The 18,173-nt window shown below is 36.7% G+C and overlaps 1 protein-coding gene across 6 annotated transcripts in view; it reads left to right on the top strand.

Annotated features, from left to right (window-relative positions):
- Positions 1-18,173, top strand: part of CDH8 (cadherin 8) — a 154,312-nt gene that overhangs the window by 108,956 nt on the left and 27,183 nt on the right. For 5 of the 6 annotated variants that reach the window (XR_005626453.1, XM_039698415.1, XM_039698414.1 and 2 more), the window contains 2 exons: positions 10,510-10,631; positions 17,230-17,347. Coding sequence is in view for 4 of the 6 variants with exons in the window: in XM_039698415.1 (XP_039554349.1) it covers positions 10,510-10,631; positions 17,230-17,347 (240 nt within the window). In the remaining 2 variants the exon portion in view is untranslated. Of the gene's footprint in view, positions 1-10,509; positions 10,632-17,229; positions 17,348-18,173 lie in introns of those variants that run through there. The other variant, XM_039698418.1, reaches the window with a different exon arrangement.

Below are 18,173 nucleotides of genomic sequence, written 5' to 3'. Positions count from 1 at the left end.
AGGTTTATATTTTCCTCTGAGCTGTGTTATGATTATTTTTCTCCATCTTAGGCTGGATATTAGGAAGGAATTGTTCCCTGTGAGGGTGGGCAGGCCCTGGCACAGGGTGCCCAGAGCAGCTGTGGCTGCCCCTGGATCCCTGGCAGTGGCCAAGGCCAGGCTGGACCCTGGGGCTGGGAGCAGCCTGGGACACTGCAAGGTGTCCCTGCCATGGCAGGGGGTGGAAGATTATTTTTAGGTCGTTCCAGCCCAAACGACTCTGGGATCCTGTGATCCTCACACTCTGCACATCACACCCACAGACAGAATAGAGCAGTCCACTAGGGAATCCCAAAGCCAGTGCCTGGGACAGGATATTTCTTGTAGCCTTGAGCTGTGCTTTCAGCCAAGGTTTAAATCTCTGAATGAAGGGTTTAATGGAATTTCTGCTGTCCTTATTCTGCAGGCACTGCAGTCACAGAGATGTAATTTTCAGTGGGATTGACTGCTTGATCAAAGGGTTCTTGGCACTCAGCCCCACGTGCCAAGCAAGCAGCACTCCCATGGCAGCCTCAGCCCCCTGCCCAAGAGCTGGGCAAAGCACCAGAACTGCCACAACAAGTAGAAATTCTCCTGAATAATTATTCAAAGCAAGAGGTGAAAATCTATACAAGATCTTGAAACATAAATGGTGATTTGACAACAATAAATACTTTCCAGGCCCAGAGCAGAGGCATCTCAAGGACAAAGCTGTGGGCTCTGACACAGGTAATTACCCACACCAATGGCATTCTTTGGAAATGAAGAAGTATGAGGCAATTTTGTCACCTAATGGGAAAGGGCATAAAGCCAGAAAGGCTCTATATGGTTTACCGAGAACATAAATAGAGTAATTGAATCATCACCCAGCACATGCACTGCTAAAGTTATCTATAATGTGTATTCCTTTAAAAAATGCAAGGACACTAATTAAAAAGGAAGAGAGACATATTTCTTCAGAACAAGCCTTCAGCTACAATGTACTTTTTAATGCCACGAATACCTTTGCTTTCATTATGCTTTCATTTATTTAATTTAATTTAGCCTTTTATGGTAAAAATAACTATAGGCATTATTAGCAATAATTCTAACATTTTAGAGAGTTACTTTGGTACATCATATAATTATCTCTAACTTAGGGCTGAGTAAATTTCGGTAAGTTTGTGAAAGAGAAGGAAATAAGCCTTTATGAAAGTTTAAACAAGAGAAGCTCAGGAATATTAACCTTTTCTGCTTGACCCTTTTTGCTTTGGTTTAGTGGATCTCAAACTGTATAATCCATCATTTTTACACTAAAACACAGAATTTGCTAAGGTGTTTTTTTTATTCTTTTGCACATGACTAGAAGGTTACACAGAGCTCCTCAGATCCTGAGGGGTCACAGAAGGTTTGCATTGGGCAGTGGAGGGCTGGTGCATCTTGTCAAGGCAGTTTGCAGTTCTCAGCTGTGAAAGTCTGCTCAAACATAGCACAGATTTTCCCATTAGTGTTTCACACAGCTCAAGAATAGCAAGAGAGGTGATCCACATAGCTAATAGCATGGGAGTGGCCATATTGTGAGGAAATACAAATGGGAAAGGAGTGTGCTTGTGAAACAATCTCTGTGTGAAATGGCTTCAGTAGTTCAGGAGCAGGCACTAAAATTCAGGTATTGGGTGCTGAGTAGAAGCTGGAGACCTCTGATTCTAGAGGGAGGCATGGAAGTCAGCTGTGAATAAAGCATCTGAGTAATTCAGTTAAAAAAAAAAAAAAAGAAAAAGCCAAAAAAAGGCCAAAGAAAGTAGTGAACATCATTATGACAAGGAAAAGGAGAGATTTGCAGTAACAGTCTGAGTTATACTTCTGTTTTCTGGGCTTTATAAATCCAGGCTGGACATCTGAGTTCTAGACTGGCAAATATTCATTTTGTAAAGTTATACAGGAGTTCTGTATAAAGCTCAAAATACAAAAAATTGGGGCATTGGGTGGTGTTTTAGAAGGAAATAAGGTTTCCTGGGACATAAAGCAGGGAAGGATTCAAGTAAGAAATGCAAGCAGAAATGCACATGATTAATTAGCACACAGAATATTTATTAGTTATTTTGAGGAAATTTAGAAGTTGACCATATAGGTATATAGCTGATATATAGATATATGTTATATTAGCCAAGTACATATTTACCCTCACCAGCTATCAGCTGGCCATCCTCACTTTGAACATTTGAATTAGAAGTTTGAAAGACAATAAGATTAATCTTAGAAATACTGTGTGAAATTCACCTCACTAGCACACAGAATATTTATTAGTTATTTTGAGGAAATTTAGAAGTTGACCATATAGGTATATAGCTGATATATAGATATATGTTATATTAGCCAAGTACATATTTACCCTCACCAGCTATCAGCTGGCCATCCTCACTTTGAACATTTGAATTAGAAGTTTGAAAGACAATAATTGAAATACTGTGTGAAATTCACCTCATTTGAGAACCTGAGTTCATCAGCTCTGAGCAGATTGGGACTATCTGAAATCTCCACTGGTTTTTCTGCATGAGGGCAGGTCAGAGTAGGGGTTTGCAACTCAGTATAATTTCAGTCAATCTTCTTGAGGTGCATTTCTGTTTGCAATAAAGACTGAGCAGCATGGTGTGAGCTTCTGGCCAAGGTGCAGGGCAGGAAAGAATGGAACTATTTTCTCTCTGAAAAACAAAGGAGATGGCATTTTTAAAGGTGCATCCTGATGTGCTGGAGAGGTCTTTTCTGCTCATTACTGAAGGTATGCAAGTAAGAAGGTTTGGTGCTGAACTCCTACAGCCTGATTCATATCCAGGATATCCAACAATATTTTATCTGTGAAGGAAACATAAGATTAATTAAATTGCAGTGTTAAGAAAAATCAGTCTCAGAAAGAAATATGAGCTCTAAAAGTAATGACATTTAAATGCTTCTACAATAAATGCTGCTTTAATAAAAATCTTTATTAAAGCATTTTGATGTTTTGTCTATGAGTAAGGGAGGGATTTCATTTGAGCTATAAATTATTTTACTTCAATCATGAAATCATTTTAAATAAAAACCCCCAAATATTCCAGACAACTTGTCCTCAATCAGTCTGCTTATTGTTATTATTATTGCTGCTAGTCATTAGAAAATTTCGTAGCTAATTATAATTGACAATAAGACCTTGCATATCTAAGTCAATATTTTTATAAGATTTTAATATGCATGAGGTATTAGCATATTAATAATATAATTGCTCTAAAGTGTGGGACAGATTCCTGACTCTTCTATGGCAGCACAACTCCCTTGGTTAAGCTGGAATTGAGAAACACAGCAGCAAATCATGTCCTGGTACATTTGTTTTGTCTTTTTTTTTCAGTCAATTTCTTTCCCTGCCTTTCCACTGCCTTATTTTTAAGTCAAATTCTTTTCTGTCATCCAAGGACACCATGTTATTTTCTGGTTTTTTTTTTCTCATTGTTATATTTAGAAATTAAAACCTGTTACTTCCTCACAACCATTTAAGTCATTACATTGCCTCAGAAAATCTGGAATCCTAATTAGGCTTGTGGTGCTTTGATCCACAAAAGTACAAATCCAGTGGCATTTCATCACACTCTTATTATTCTAGAGTGTATAATGAAAGTATCCGAAAGATGATTCTGAGGTTCTTTGTTTTCCTAACTTTTTTCCTTCCTAGTGGTGCTTGCCACAAGGAAATGGAAAACCTTCACTCAAAACCTTTTAGTAACTTCTTTTGCTGAAATGCTGTAGATCTGTAGGTCTGTAGATCATGCTTCCTTCTTGGAGATGCTTCCAGAGATCACAAATGTTGGTTTTATATTGCTCAGTCTTGACATTACGTATCATTTTCCCATTTGTTTCATGTTTGTTTGATTTGCATTGGCCTTTTGCACAAAAACCTAACTGTAAAACTTCAAATATTTCTAGGTAGCCACTTCTTGTAGCTGTTAATAAGTGCACTGCTAGTAAGTGCTAAAACTTTTGCTGTATTTTTAATTTTGCAGTTGTAATGATTCCCCACTTCAGTACATAGCACAGCTAATTTACTGAGTGTGACATAACTGCAAACTTACTCCTGACTTGTGTCCTCGTTAGAGATAAATAAGGCTCAATTAGACAGTGCTTTATCACAAATACAGGTTGTTTTCTGTCAGAAGTTTTCAGTTTGGTCTCTGGATAGATGTGTGGGTGGAAGGATATCGGTAGTGTTGGTTTTTTTAATTGTTTTCCCTTAAGGATTTACTTAGAATCAGTGAACAAACTGGATTGCTTCATTGTCATAAACCTGGTATGACTTCAGCAGCTTCCAATACAGCTCTCTCAAGCAGCTCTACTAATACTTTATTTTGAATTATGTATTTGTTTACTCATATTGATGTGTCACATATATCTTTATTATGTGTCACTGTGAATATAAACCTCACTGTGGTCAGAATTAGATATGCAGAGCAGCCTCTAAGAACATGCTGTTTGTATCCAGAGCATCTGTCAACAGACAAGGACCCGTAATTCTTACTCAAATATTACAAAGATGTTACAATTTCTGATTAGGATACTTATTCCAACACTTTCCAAGTCTCATCCCATCCATTTGTTCCCATTGCTTTCTGGCATGAAAAATAGCAGAGAGGTTGCATTGGAATGTCAAATTACAGCCTGACCTGAGATAAGCAAAATGAGGGCTAACTGATTCTATCAGTATGCATTGTACCTGTAAGAAAGGAATAGGCTCCCTTTTTAAAATTCATTATCAAGTTTTAGAAATCAGTGTTGATCCTTTGAAGTTAACAAAGTACCTGGTTGAAATCCCTGGTTTAATTTAAAGTATATTTTTATTTGGAATCCTAAATTATTTCAAATATAGTAAATAATTTAGTATTGCTACTTACAGCGACAAGTAAAGAGCTGAGTGCAGGGCTAGGTGGAATATCACTTATAAAAAAATTGGTCTTTTTTTCAGGCATGTCTCCATTTTCTGCATAATTTAGATAATTGATTCAGGATCTGTTTGGTGCTGGGTTATATTAAATAATTTTAATGTCTTATGTGCACTTATGTACCAAAAAAAAAAAAAAAATCCCACAGAAAAAGAAAGTGAGTGAAATCAGGACCTGAAGGATATGGTGTATTTAATTAGCATTTTCTGGCATGGTGTATGCATGTATCAAAGAAAGTTTAATTTTTATTTTTTGTTTTGGTATTATCAGCAACCTGAAAGTAAAATCAGTCTGTTAGTCCCAAGTGATATATCTCATATATTGAATAAAGATAGGTGAGTGTGGCCTTCCTGAGTCACCTCTTTACAGATGGAGTTGCTGAGCTTTGGGAACCTCTTTACTCCAAATCCAGCTTTGAAGAGCTGGATGATATTAAGACACTTCTTGGTTAAACCTGTGACAGTCTCTCGGTGAGGAAATAGAAACAGAGTGTGACAAAGCTTTGCTCTTGCCTCATTCATCCTTCTGGAGCCCACAACAAAATACACCCAGGGAGCTACTGAAAGGAGACAAAGCTTCTCAACTCTGTTATTATTTTTCTCCCAAAGAATGACTGAAGGAACAAACCTGAGAAATATGTTCCACATCCTTTCCTTTCCGCGCCCCTCCCACACATGTACAGACAGACACTCGCCACAATCTGTGCTGCTCCGGCGAGTTCCATGCGCTAAAGAAATACAAATTGAATAACAATTAGGAGGCCGTGCTTGTTTCTTGTCTTAACACCTCGTACAGGAGCCTTCTTGCTAAGTACTGGTATGTTTATATTGCTATTTCAATAATCCACGACTTCTCATCCTTTAAAAAGACAATCATTTCAATGGGGAGTCAAAATCCTCCTGGTGAACAGTTCTGTCTGGGTTTTTCGTTTGTTGTTTGAATTTTGTCCTAGCTCAGAAATAGCTTGTGTTCTGGTATTTTTAAGAGAAATGCTGGCAATTACTGCTGTCTTCCTGACAATTTTGGAGTGGGTTTCAGGCACTCAGCCTCTCTTGAATCAGATCATTACCCAAGTGCAGACAAACGAGCCCAGTATTTGCTGCACTATGTGATTTCTGGAGTTAAGCTTCAACATAAATAAAACTTCTGTTTCACAACAGCATCTATGTATCTAAGGATTCTTTAAGTCAGATTTGTCAGTTTTATATGACAGAAAGATTGTTATAAGCTGTGGCATTCTAGAAGTAAAGGATTGCCTAAAGAAAACAACAACATAAACTGTAACAGGAGAAATAAACTTGTTCTGAGCATTATCTTAATAAAGTCATCAGATAAAACTTTGATAAAGTCATGGGGATTTGATCTGTTAAAATACAACTTAATAAGTTTGAAACATAAGGGATGTAAACCAAGCACTGTTGCTTTTATTAAGTCAGTGATTCAGATTTTGTTTTGATATCTTTGTTAGAGCTAGGTCTTCCTCTGCTTCTAATGTAAAATGTTATTATTGTAGAAATTTCCTTGAATCAGAGAAGCATGAAATAACCATTTCCAAACCATGTTGTGGTGATGATGATAATGTTATTATTATTGATGTTGTTATTATTATTAATAATGATTTTTTTTTAGCATTATTTTATTTATTTATTTATTTATTTATTTTCTAGGTATCTACTTTCTATTAAAGTAAATTTTAGGTAAAATGCAAGACAGCTAATGACTTTTTAATAGAGAATGTTGAAGTGATTTTGGATTATTTGATTATCTAAAGAAAAACTGGACTAAACTGGATTTATTTGGGTTAAATAAATTATAAATTTAATTTTGGGCCACAATAAACTCTTTATCTCAAAAAGCATTTCATCAGTCCAGGGAAGACAGGGGGAAGTGTTTTAAGCAAGTGTATGAAGTCTTTATGTGTTTATGGGAGTAGAAAACCTGCATTTTATTTTGTTAGTTGTGGTACAAAACCAAAAATTATATTTATAAGCTCTAGTTACTCCTAGAAGCTCTTGCTGTATGCAGTAACAATGTTGACAACACTCAGTGCTTTGTAATACAAATTTCCTACAATACAGGCACATCTCAGTTTTGTAGGATTATTTCCAGGAAGGATGAAAAGTGTTGATCCCAATAAGAAGTGGTAAAACATGGGGTTGTAGCATCCAAAAGTTCAGGTTTGGAGACACTTAAGTTGCTTGATAATATTTGTTTGGGTTTTTTTTGTTTGTTTGTTTGCTTTAATTTCACTTTGGTTATTTGATCTGCCTCATCATTTAGCTATCAAACTCTACAACGTTTTTAAACCCTGAGTTGGTTTCAGTGTGTTACTCAGAGGAATACCAGCAAGTTGGGTATTTCAAACATTTCATGTTCCAGTGGAGTCTCGTGAACTGGGGAGAAAACAGAAGAGCTTTTTAGGTCCTTATAACCCTTGGGAAACTTTCAATATGCATTTCTAAACCCAGGTGGATTTGCCATAAATTTTGGAAGTTTATTTATCAACCCAAACTACGTTCCACTAATTATTTTTGCATTGAGTCTTCCTTTCCTTGGATCTGTCCAGTGTGTTCTGTGCCCATCTGGATCTCACTGCTGGAGTTCAGAAATGTTCTATGCTCATCTAGACACAGAATGGTGTCCTCAGATTACTAAGTCCTTCTGGGCAGCCCTAGCTTGAAAAGACATTTAGTTAACTAGACTAGTGGAAATTTTGTCAATATTTTTCAGTCTTGCATCTCACAGCATTCAATTTTCAAACAAAGCTAATGTTTCTCAAGTGACAGTCCTAATGATACTTTTATATTGCAAAATTCAAGGTAGGTCTTTTTAAACTGTGCATCACAATAAATACAGGTTTTAGAGCTTTAAAAATCTGGTGAGTTCCTTAGAGAGTCTCTAACTTTACAGTTTTTTATGATTTTGCATAAAATAACAGATTGGAAGTTAAGCAGTCAGTCTAGCTGTCTACCTGCTGCATGCAAGAAAATTCTGTCTCCATTAAATCTACTGACTGAGGGGTTTGTTGGGCAGAAACCCAAACTAAACAAAAACCCACGCAGTAATTAATCTCAGTTTTGTTCCTAGTTTAGAAAGAACTGACTGTCCATTCATATAAATGAGGAAAAGTTCTGAACATTGAATACTAACGAGTGAGACACCCAAGAGCCTGAAGGGCAGTGACCATGCAGATGGGGCAGGCTGTGACCAGCCTGGATCCACTCCAACCCCTTCCTACTCCCAGTTCAAGCCTTTGGGACACTGCCAGCAGATCTGGGTTTAGGCTTGGACATCCTCTGTGCATGTTTCAGCACCGAGAGTCTGCAGACATGAAATGTATGGAGATGAACAGATGGAACTGTTCCATCCTGACGGCGTTTTCAACCTGGGTTTGCTTAGTGAGGACTCACTTGTGTTTGAATAGGTGTGCTCAGGGTGGAGGAGAACACTCAGCACAAAGTGGAATGATTAAATAATGCAGTGCATTCAGGGTGGTGGGCAGTACAAGCTGTAGATACATTTCCCTCTCCCATCTCTCTCCCTTTCTCAACAATAAATTTCACCACAGTCACAGGAACCCTAAAAGGCAGTGGATATCCCCTTGTTTGGAGATTTCCAAACCAGCAGGGTCTCTCTTGTGTTTAGTAAATTAATTTTTTAAATGAATTCTCATCAAGTTTCTAATTATAATATCTTTAAATTTAATGTTTGTATTTCTGATGAAAGACAAACATTTTGGGGGCAGTCACAAGGGACATGAATAATTTCTTTAGAAGCTTATCTAATTAATTACATTTCTCTGTAATGTCTTTAAAATTTGAACTGCCATCATTTCATTAATTTAGATAAAAGTAAATCTTTAGTATTTAAATATGACACTAGTGCTGAGAATTCTGATAAGCTTGAGATTCATTGTCTGTATTTTTATTAAGTGATGATTTTAAAAGTGTTAAAAATATTTGGAATTCATGATGTGCGTGTTAGGTTTTATTTGGTTTCAAATACACTATTATTTCATGACAAAACTGTTCCTCTCACCTGTTAGTAAGTAAGATCATAAGATACAAAGTGACATAAATATTGCTCGTATAATATTTTGGTGAGTGTTTCTTTTTGTTCTGTAATATTCTTTCTGTATTAAAACTTTCGACTCCTTAAGATGGAAAACATTGAAATCCTGATGTGTGGTGATCTTCCATGTCCTATCCAGGAGGAATTTTGATATTTCAGATGATCCCAGAGATATAAAGCCTTTTATGGCATTGGTGTATTTGAGTTTGCATTTTTAAATTGTTATTTTTATGCCATTTCAATGTCAGATTTATGGGTGGAGCCTTCCATCTTGTGGAAGTCTTTAGCACACAAGGGGGAAACAGGGCTGTAAGATATCAGGTTTGATTAGGTCACAACAGCATTAACCCTGATGGAAACCACAAAACCCACAGTGTATATGGTGATTCTGCCTTTATTCATCTCTGTCACTTGTAGAGCTGCCACCAGTTGGTCCCTGACCACTAGTGGAGCCTGATCTTCTTGTACTTTGTAGTCATTTGTACCGAGAAGTGCACTGAATATTGAGATTTGTCATTGCTGATGATACAAACGAGGTACAATGCCACGGCTGGAAAATAATATTCACCAGGAGATGAACTTTGACACTGGGGTTGAGGTACCTGTGGAGGTGTGCATGTGCTGTGGAACAGTTTATCAAACTCTCCAAATCAGCTGGTGACCTCAGTTTAAACTGAATTCATGAGCTTGCTCCTGGAAAAGTAATTTAAAATATTTATAATAGTCTCTAAGCAAATTAACAATGCTGAATTGAGGGAAAGACACAGGCAGCTGCCTCTGAAAGCTATTCAAAAACTGTTGGTTTAGCTTTTCTTGCCTTACAGCTCATGCTACTCTTCACAGTGATAAGCAATTTTATGCAAAGTAGCTCTATATTATAAATAATGAGTTGTTACTTCAGTGAAAGAAGAAGTTCACAGGTCACAGTTTTGGTCACTGGTAGATTATCAAAGTGCTTTAATAGTCCAAATTACTGTCTAGTTTCCCCCCTGTCAGTCTCCCATCCATCTTTTTCCCAATGTGGGTCAGTACTTTAACTATGTTTGCAATGAAGAAATAATAGATGTGCAGTCAGAACAATTAATGGAGTAAAATGTGCTGTTCTCTGCCAAAGATAAACAAAGAAATAAATCTCTGCTGTTTGCAGCCTTCCCTTTTCCATATATAATGGACTTTATCAATAAAACAATACAAACTTCATCAAAGAAAAATCTTACCAATTTAGACCAAGAAAGGTCTTCATTGAGCTAATCTCCAACAAATGCTGTTTGCAGCAGGGATCTATTTATTCTTTTCAGCCACAAAGCCCTGGCCATCCTTCTTCAGCTGGCGCTCCAACTCCACGATCCATTGCAGATGAGGCAGCCCAATTAAGCAAGGGTGGGAGACGGGAAGAGCACGGTCACAGTGCCAGCACTGCTGTACTTAATGCCCAATTAAATATGCTTACCTTGGGTGCTTTGGTTTCTCTCCTCAGGGAACCACAGCCAGGTGTCCCGGGTGCCTGTTGCTATCAAAGTTCTCGACGTGAACGACAATGCCCCTGAGTTTGCATCAGAGCACGAGGCCTTCCTGTGTGAGAATGGCAAGCCTGGACAAGTGAGTATCCCAGGTTTTTGTGGTGTGAGACAGGGCTGGAGTTTCTCCCTGTCACCTTATGTCATCTTTATTCCCACAATGTGTTAGTGCTAACAGCTCTTAGCATTAACTGAAGATGAACCCATGACCACTTTCATGGGATGTCTTCTGTAATTTCACTTTGGTGGGATGTCTTCTATAATTAAACAAACTTTTTTTCCCTTAAGGCATAGTTTTAAATTAAAGGTGAGTACTTTGGGACAATATTCTGAAAAAATCCTAAGTGTCTTTAAGCTCCCAATGTCACACTCTGTATGATGGAGCTCAGCACTTTGTAAATTCATGTGTGTCAGTAGCTGAAAGTATAATCCAACCTGAATTCCAGTTCAATTATTGACCTACATTGCAGCTGCTCCCAGGTATAATTTAGAATAAACAGTTAAAACAATAAACCCACTTCCCCTTGACCTTATCTCAGTTATAATCTCTATTCAGTTCTTACTTTTCTATGACAGTTGGGAAAAAATAAGACAGCACACCAGAACTTGATGGAAAGTGAAGTAAATTGTAATTGTGTTTGAAGATGATGTTGGAGAAGGGAAGTTCAAGTTTTCATTATATTAAAAAATATATAAAAAATGTTATTACCTTCTTCATTTAATGAAAAAAAAGCTTGGTGAAGAAACTCACACAACACTCTCCAAGGTGAAGTAAACAGCAACATGTCAGAAGCAGGATTTAAGCTGTTTAGTCTTTTTCAAAGAAATGAAGCAGATTTGTTAAAAGGTATTCACTTTGAAGGACAAATGTACAGAAATAGGGAAGAATATCTCATATGCCACCTAAATGACAAGGTGAAGATTCAAGAATATGCACAGACATTTAGAAAGTAATGCAGTGTAAATGAGATGTAACTTTTGTCCAGCAACAGAAACACTGGGTGCTACAACAATTCAATGTTTTTAATCTTTGCAATTTATTTCTAGATTGTGACATTTTATGTAAATAAACAGCAGCTGACAGCATGACATGGCTTGTTAATCCAACTATTCCTGTCTCATGTGGGTGTTAGACATTAAATTCACTGTTCTCCAAAGAAGGTTACCTGACAATAGAGTTAGAAGTTATTTTCTTTTTAGTAGTATTAAATGACAACCTATATAGCAGTGTATGACAACCCAGTTCTGCACACAGGATTGTATTGTTACAGAGGATCATTTGACTTCTAGCACCCCTTTTTGTTTAGTAAAAAAGGTGTCAAAAATGTGCCACTAAGGAATGAGACTTCTCTCTATCCACTGAAGAGGAGATGTGCCTTCATGGGCAGACAGTCCTGTTACTGTTGGCAATTCAGTTCTTGTAGCTCAGAGTGGATTTCTGTTTAGCTCAGGGTGGATTTCTGATGCTGAGTAGTTGCATTTTCCAGGATAGATTAAATCCTAATGACTGTGCCTTTATCCAGGACTCAGTGAGCCTCCCTAAAATCAGAATGTTCTGTTGTACAGTGTTTTCTGACTGTATTTATCTAGGTATTCCTATCAAATTTCAGGTGGTTTAAGGGATGGTGAAAAATGTTCACATTTCATTTTGGAATAAAACAATAAATGAGATGATTAAGAGTCAGCAGGTAAAAGAGGCTTTTGTTTAAGCACTTACAGAAAACTTTCATTAAAGCATGATATTCTTTATCTACCATTGCCTCTTACACTCTTGATCTGATGGCAGATGTCACTCTTGAGCATGAATCCTCGTGTGAACTTTACAGATGGTTATTAAATATTTGGCTGCCAGCATGGATGAGGTGGCACTGATCCTGTAATTTATTCTGTGTTTAAACAAATAGCACTACTGGAACAGTAACCAGGCCAGAATAATCACCAAGGTTAGGTTCTGAATTGAAGTCGTCATTCAAAAATCATCAGCTCCTGTAAAGATTTTAGTAACTCCACTGCCTTATTGTATTTTCTTATGCTTAATTCTATATTCAAGTTTTTTAAAAAAATCCTATCAATAAGTTAGAATGTAGAATTCAAGAAACTACATCTATCTCAGTTATGAAATAGGTGATATGAAAAAGATACTACTAGTAGCAAAAGCCTAATTTGGATGGCTGTCCAAAGCTTAAACTCAAATGTTACATGTGCAGGAAAGGTGCAATTGTCTTAAGGTATTTCTGTCTGTTGACATTTGCAGTTCCATTTAAATCTAAGTTTAAATCAAATTTAATTTACCATAAATGAGATTATATTTGAACCATTGGTAAAACCTTATGTGCAGCCACTAAATACATTGCACATTTATCCCAGTTCACTTTCTAAGTGTTCTGTTTTGGGTTCTGATATAATCGCAGTAGCAAGTACAGCTGCTAGTGAGGTGACACAATGCATTAAAAGCTCCTGATGTATTACACTGCCAGATGCATTTTTGTTGCCTTGACCTACCTCTGAGTAAAGGTACCACAGGCTGATAGGAGAGGAAAGGGAGGAAGAAGGAAATCTATTTTTTATGCATGTGTTTGTGTGCTCCTCGCACATTTTTACACACGACAGAGAGTTGCCAGAAATGTTTTTTGTCAGTTTTAGGGGGAAAAAATAACAAACCCCAAAAATTTGAATGTAAGTAATATTACAGTACCTCAAAGTTAGCCACAAATCACCTCTTGTCTTTTCCTATTACACCTTATTTTTGCATAATTGCAATTACTAAAACCAGAGCATTCATGCTTTGCTGACTATAGCTGTGCTGTTGGTTGTTCTCCAGCACAGTAAAATTCTCCTGTGGACCTAGAACAAAACTTCTGTAATGTTCAATGAGAAAAGTACCTCACTTGCTATTTCCCTAGTCCATACTCAGACTTTTCTAGGGAAGTTCTGTTTGCTGGAAACAAGGCTACAAAATGTTCATTTGAGTAGTGCAGACAGCGATATATGAGAGCTGAAGCCAGCTTTAAACTGGAGCAATATAAAACTGAGCACAGTGCTCCTCCAGCCTCCCACAAATTCTCTCTATTTTATTCACTTCTCCTATTAAATTGTTTTTCTTTCTATTGGGTGAAATCTTCAGGTAGATTTTTGCCTTTTCAGCTGGAGCCATCCCTTTACTGCCAGAACCTGTATTTGACTCTTCAGGCAAAGTCAAAATTGCTCTGTAGTGACTCTAGTCTTACTGTATTTTGAGTCTGCAAATAATGCAGAAATAACCATGAAGAGCAATGGGACTGCAAAAGAGTTTTCCAGAGTTGGAAGATCAGTCTGATTAAAATTAGAAAAATGTTTATTAGTGATAACAAACCATTCTTAGTGAGGTTAACAAGTTGCATCACAGGCAAAGTCTTTTAAACAGTACCGTATACTAAAATTGCACGTAGATAGTTATGATGTGTTGAATATAACTTTGTTTTTCTATTTATCCTTGTGTATATTATTTCAGGCACATGTGGCTTTGTAGAACTGCAATACAAACCTACAAATTAGAAAGTCAAGCTGTCCTAGGGGACCATTTAACTATTCATTACAATCCAGTGCTGTCTGCTAAACAAAATATGCTGATTTGCTAAGTTTCTGCTAAATGTATGTACAGAATCAAATGCATGCATGAAGTATTAATACAACATCAAAGTTGGAATTTTACATGTAAGAATTTCAGAAGTTTCAAGACTGAACAGCCAAAGGGTTATTAACTTTTACTGGATATGTAGTGAAAAAGAAAAAAATCAGTTCTTGTCTTCTTTATTGACCAATTTCTCTGTTGTGGAACACCTTTGGGGTGCCTGTTACCAGAAATGAAAAGACATCTGTAGTGGGCAAGAGGACAAAGGCACCTGGGCTGGCCCTGCTGAGGGACCTCCAGCACTGGGGGCAGTTTTGGGACCCTCACAACACTCAGGGCTCTGGGCTGGGGACAAGGTGGGCATCGGGCACAGCTGGGACTCCATGGGCTGCGAGGGATTTTCCAACCTCAGCGATTCTGCGACTCTGTGATTTTGTGATTCTCAGCCATGTTGTGAACCACAAATTAAGAGTTGGAGAATTACCTCAGTAATATTCCATTGCGTGAGCACACAACACAGAGTAGTATAGTATGCCTATCTGCACACTAATAAAAACTTGGAAATGAGAATTACTGGACTTCTCTGACCCCTGTGGAGTAAAAGATACCACAGTTTAATATCACTGCATATATATTATATTTTCTGGTGTTCTGTTGTGTTTTTTTTTTTTTTAAGAACTTATCTTAATGCAAACCCACAAAGAAATAAGGTTGCTATGGGAACTCTAACTCTTAATTCTGTGATGTGTGCGTGTAACACAACAAATGTAGAATTGCACTAAGCCTGTCTTTTGCGTATAATTTTTGGTGCATTTTCAGAAAAAGAAGCATTTTATGAACAATGTAGGGAATGGATGGAATACCAGTACATACAAAATATTACAACAATCTGATAAACTGCACCTGTTATGTGCACTTGCCCTTCCAGATTTCATTGTGCCATTATCCTTTTCCCCTATTGCTTTCCCATTCCATCAGTGTTTGAAAAATTGAACAGCCATAAAATATATCTGTCTAAATATATCTGTCTTGTTCAGGATCCCAGCCCAAGCTGCACTTCCCTATGATAATGAATTACTGCTACCTGCTCCAGCCCTGGGCAAATCACAGTGGGTGCTTTAGTGCCTGACACCTCTGCAAAGAGAAAGATGAAAATCCTTCCCATCTGCAAATGGCTCCAGTTTTGCACTGGGGCAGACAGAGGCTACTTAGATATTTTTCCACTGTTTATATTTTTCCCACTTTAGGATCCATTATTCAGCTATTAAATTGAAGATCTCATAAAGTAAAAAAGGCAAAAATTGAGCTAGGCCTATTTTTTTTATCCATGTCTTCTAATACATTTGTTTGAAATCCTGTTGAGATTTCCACCTTGATAGATGCAGCTATCAAAAAGAAAAAAACAAACAAACAACCTTAATCATGTGCTATGTAAGCAATCTATTTTTTTTTCAGCAGATTTTTGATAATAATAATGATAAGGTTGACCTATCCAGAATATGATTAGGTTAGGAATTAATTGTCTCACATTCCTTCCTAAGTTGGGCTGTCCTGCAAATATCACTACTTGCTCAAACATTTTTTTTGCATACATAATTTCAGATATTTATGTTTTGGCGTTGATCCCTGTGGTTATCTAGTAAGGTTTTGTTCTTTCCTTGACTCTTGAAGAACATAAATATGATTTTGACTCTTGTCATACATATAGCACATACAGACTAATAGTCCTTGTGGTTGAACCAGAACAAAATGTTATTGGCATTTTCTTAGGGAAACAAGGAAATTTTAAAATAAAAGCCTATGAATTTGGAGAGCATCAAACCCTGATTCCATTTTTCATTCTATACTTTAAATTTTTTTGTGATTCCTACTTTGAATTTAATTGTGCAAGAAATTATTGGTGCATTGCTTTAGACATTGCAAATAAATACATAAGACAATTGTTATTGGATTCAATGGACATGGAAAAGGTCAATAATTCTAATTAAATTTCTTATTAACCTCATCTAGCATGAGCTAACTAGCTCTGAAAGCCAGATCTGAGGGTAGGATCTGGATCCATGGCTGGTTTTATTTCTGTTTCTCTGGAAAACCTTTGGAATCAAAAGCAAGTACGCCAAATATTTTAAAATTCCCAATGAAACAAAACAATCACAAAGAAACCCAAAAATATCAAACAAAAACCCCAAATCTTCTGGTTATTTTAAAATAGTGTCTATTCCTTTCATAGTCCTGTGCAACTTGGTATGATTTGCAGATGATCAGCTGCAGTACCTGAATAGTGTAAAAGGTAAAAATTGTAAATGGAGGTAAATCCACTTCAGACACTGCAGTTGGTCATGTAAATCATATGAAGTACTTCATACAAAGTTACTTGATTATTCAAAGTTATCCAAACTACCCAAAGCACTCTTCTCACCTAATTATCTTGCATATTTCTAGGAATCATTAATTTAAAATGATGTTATTAAAAAACAAACAGCATATCTTCCTAGTATGGGAATAGCTGAGGTTTTAATAGAATTAAGGGGAAAAATACAGCCCTCAATAATTTCTTTTTTTTCTTTTTTTCATTTTTGATTTTTTCCTCATCTAAACTTTCACATCAAAAATAATTTAAAAAATAATTATTATTCTATGAAGTGAAATGTGGGGTGGGGAAGGGAGAAAGGATTAAAGGTATATTATGTATCCAAGTCCAGCGAGAAGTGTGGTTGTGTAAATGAAAGCTTGCCATAGGCAATATCAGTGTTTCTAAAGCCCAATTTTCCTTTTTTTGTTTAATAATAATTTATTACTTGTCTAAATCATGAGCAGTTTCTGCTAGCCTCTCTTACCTGTCTCTCCTTATTTGCTGCTTCTTTGTTCTGGAAACATTTTAAAAGGGGCAGATACAGTTCCTCTTCCCAAGGTTTTCAGCCTAAGGTCTATAAAAGCCTTGTAGAGTTATAAATTATCTTTTTAAATCTGGCATGGAGAGAAATGAAATGTGTCCAATAAAGACATTTTTTTTTCAGCACTGTCTGTTTATCAGGAGCGTGAAAACTTAATGAGCCCATTTATGTTGCAGGTAATTCAGATTGTCAGTGCTGTTGACAAGGATGATCCTAAAAATGGGCATTATTTCCTGTACAGCCTTCTTCCTGAAATGGTCAACAACCCAAATTTCACCATCAAGAAAAATGAAGGTAAATAGAACAAATATAAAATGTGTATCTCAACAAGTTACTTTCAAATTGTTTTGTTGATTTCCAGTTACTTTAGTAGTGTGTCCTTTGTGCAATTAAAATATAAACAATCTGCTGAATGGTACCTTCATTATATCACTTAAGCTATTTCCAATAACTTTAAAGTAGATAAGAAGCAAGTAAAATGAAATGGAATTTAGATCCACAAAACAGCTCACTGGCTTACATAAAATGAAAGCATGGATTTACTGCCTGTATTATTCCTATTAATTTGAAGTTTCAGAGATATGGTGCAAGATGAAAATCTGAAACTATGTTGATAAATAAATGTTGATTCCTACATTGACTGTTTATGGATGGGAATATAAAATTAAGTATCTATTAAATCTCCCAGAGAAAGCACCTTTCAGCCTGTTTGTTGTGTGTATAAAGGTTCCAAAGTATTTTGGTGAGGAACTTTTGCTAGAAAGGAAAATCCCTTAGGTCAGCAAAGCCCAGAAGGGCACTTTGAGTCCCTGTGCTTTGGAGCACTTCTGGAAGGGTGATGGCAAAATGCCATTTTGCAGGGCTGCAGAAGGGACCATTCACGTGTGATGGAAAGAAAGACCCATTTAATATTGTTGGGCAATAAATTTATACTGATCCTATTCTTTGGCACACAGATCTGTTTGAAGGTCAGGTGAGAGAAGGAGCTAGGACTGATCCCAAGAATGCTATAAGGAGTGCTCCATGTGTTTGTACTTGAATATTCAGCAAAGTTGTTCTATCTTGGCTCTTTTTAATAAAGCACACCCTGCCAGGAATTGTAGTCAAATTCAGCTTCTTA

This window comes from Passer montanus, unplaced genomic scaffold (assembly GCF_014805655.1).
Source record: "Passer montanus isolate IOZ18808 unplaced genomic scaffold, ASM1480565v1 scaffold124, whole genome shotgun sequence".
Lineage (NCBI taxonomy): Eukaryota > Metazoa > Chordata > Aves > Passeriformes > Passeridae > Passer > Passer montanus.
This window is presented reverse-complemented; position numbering and strand designations above follow the sequence as displayed.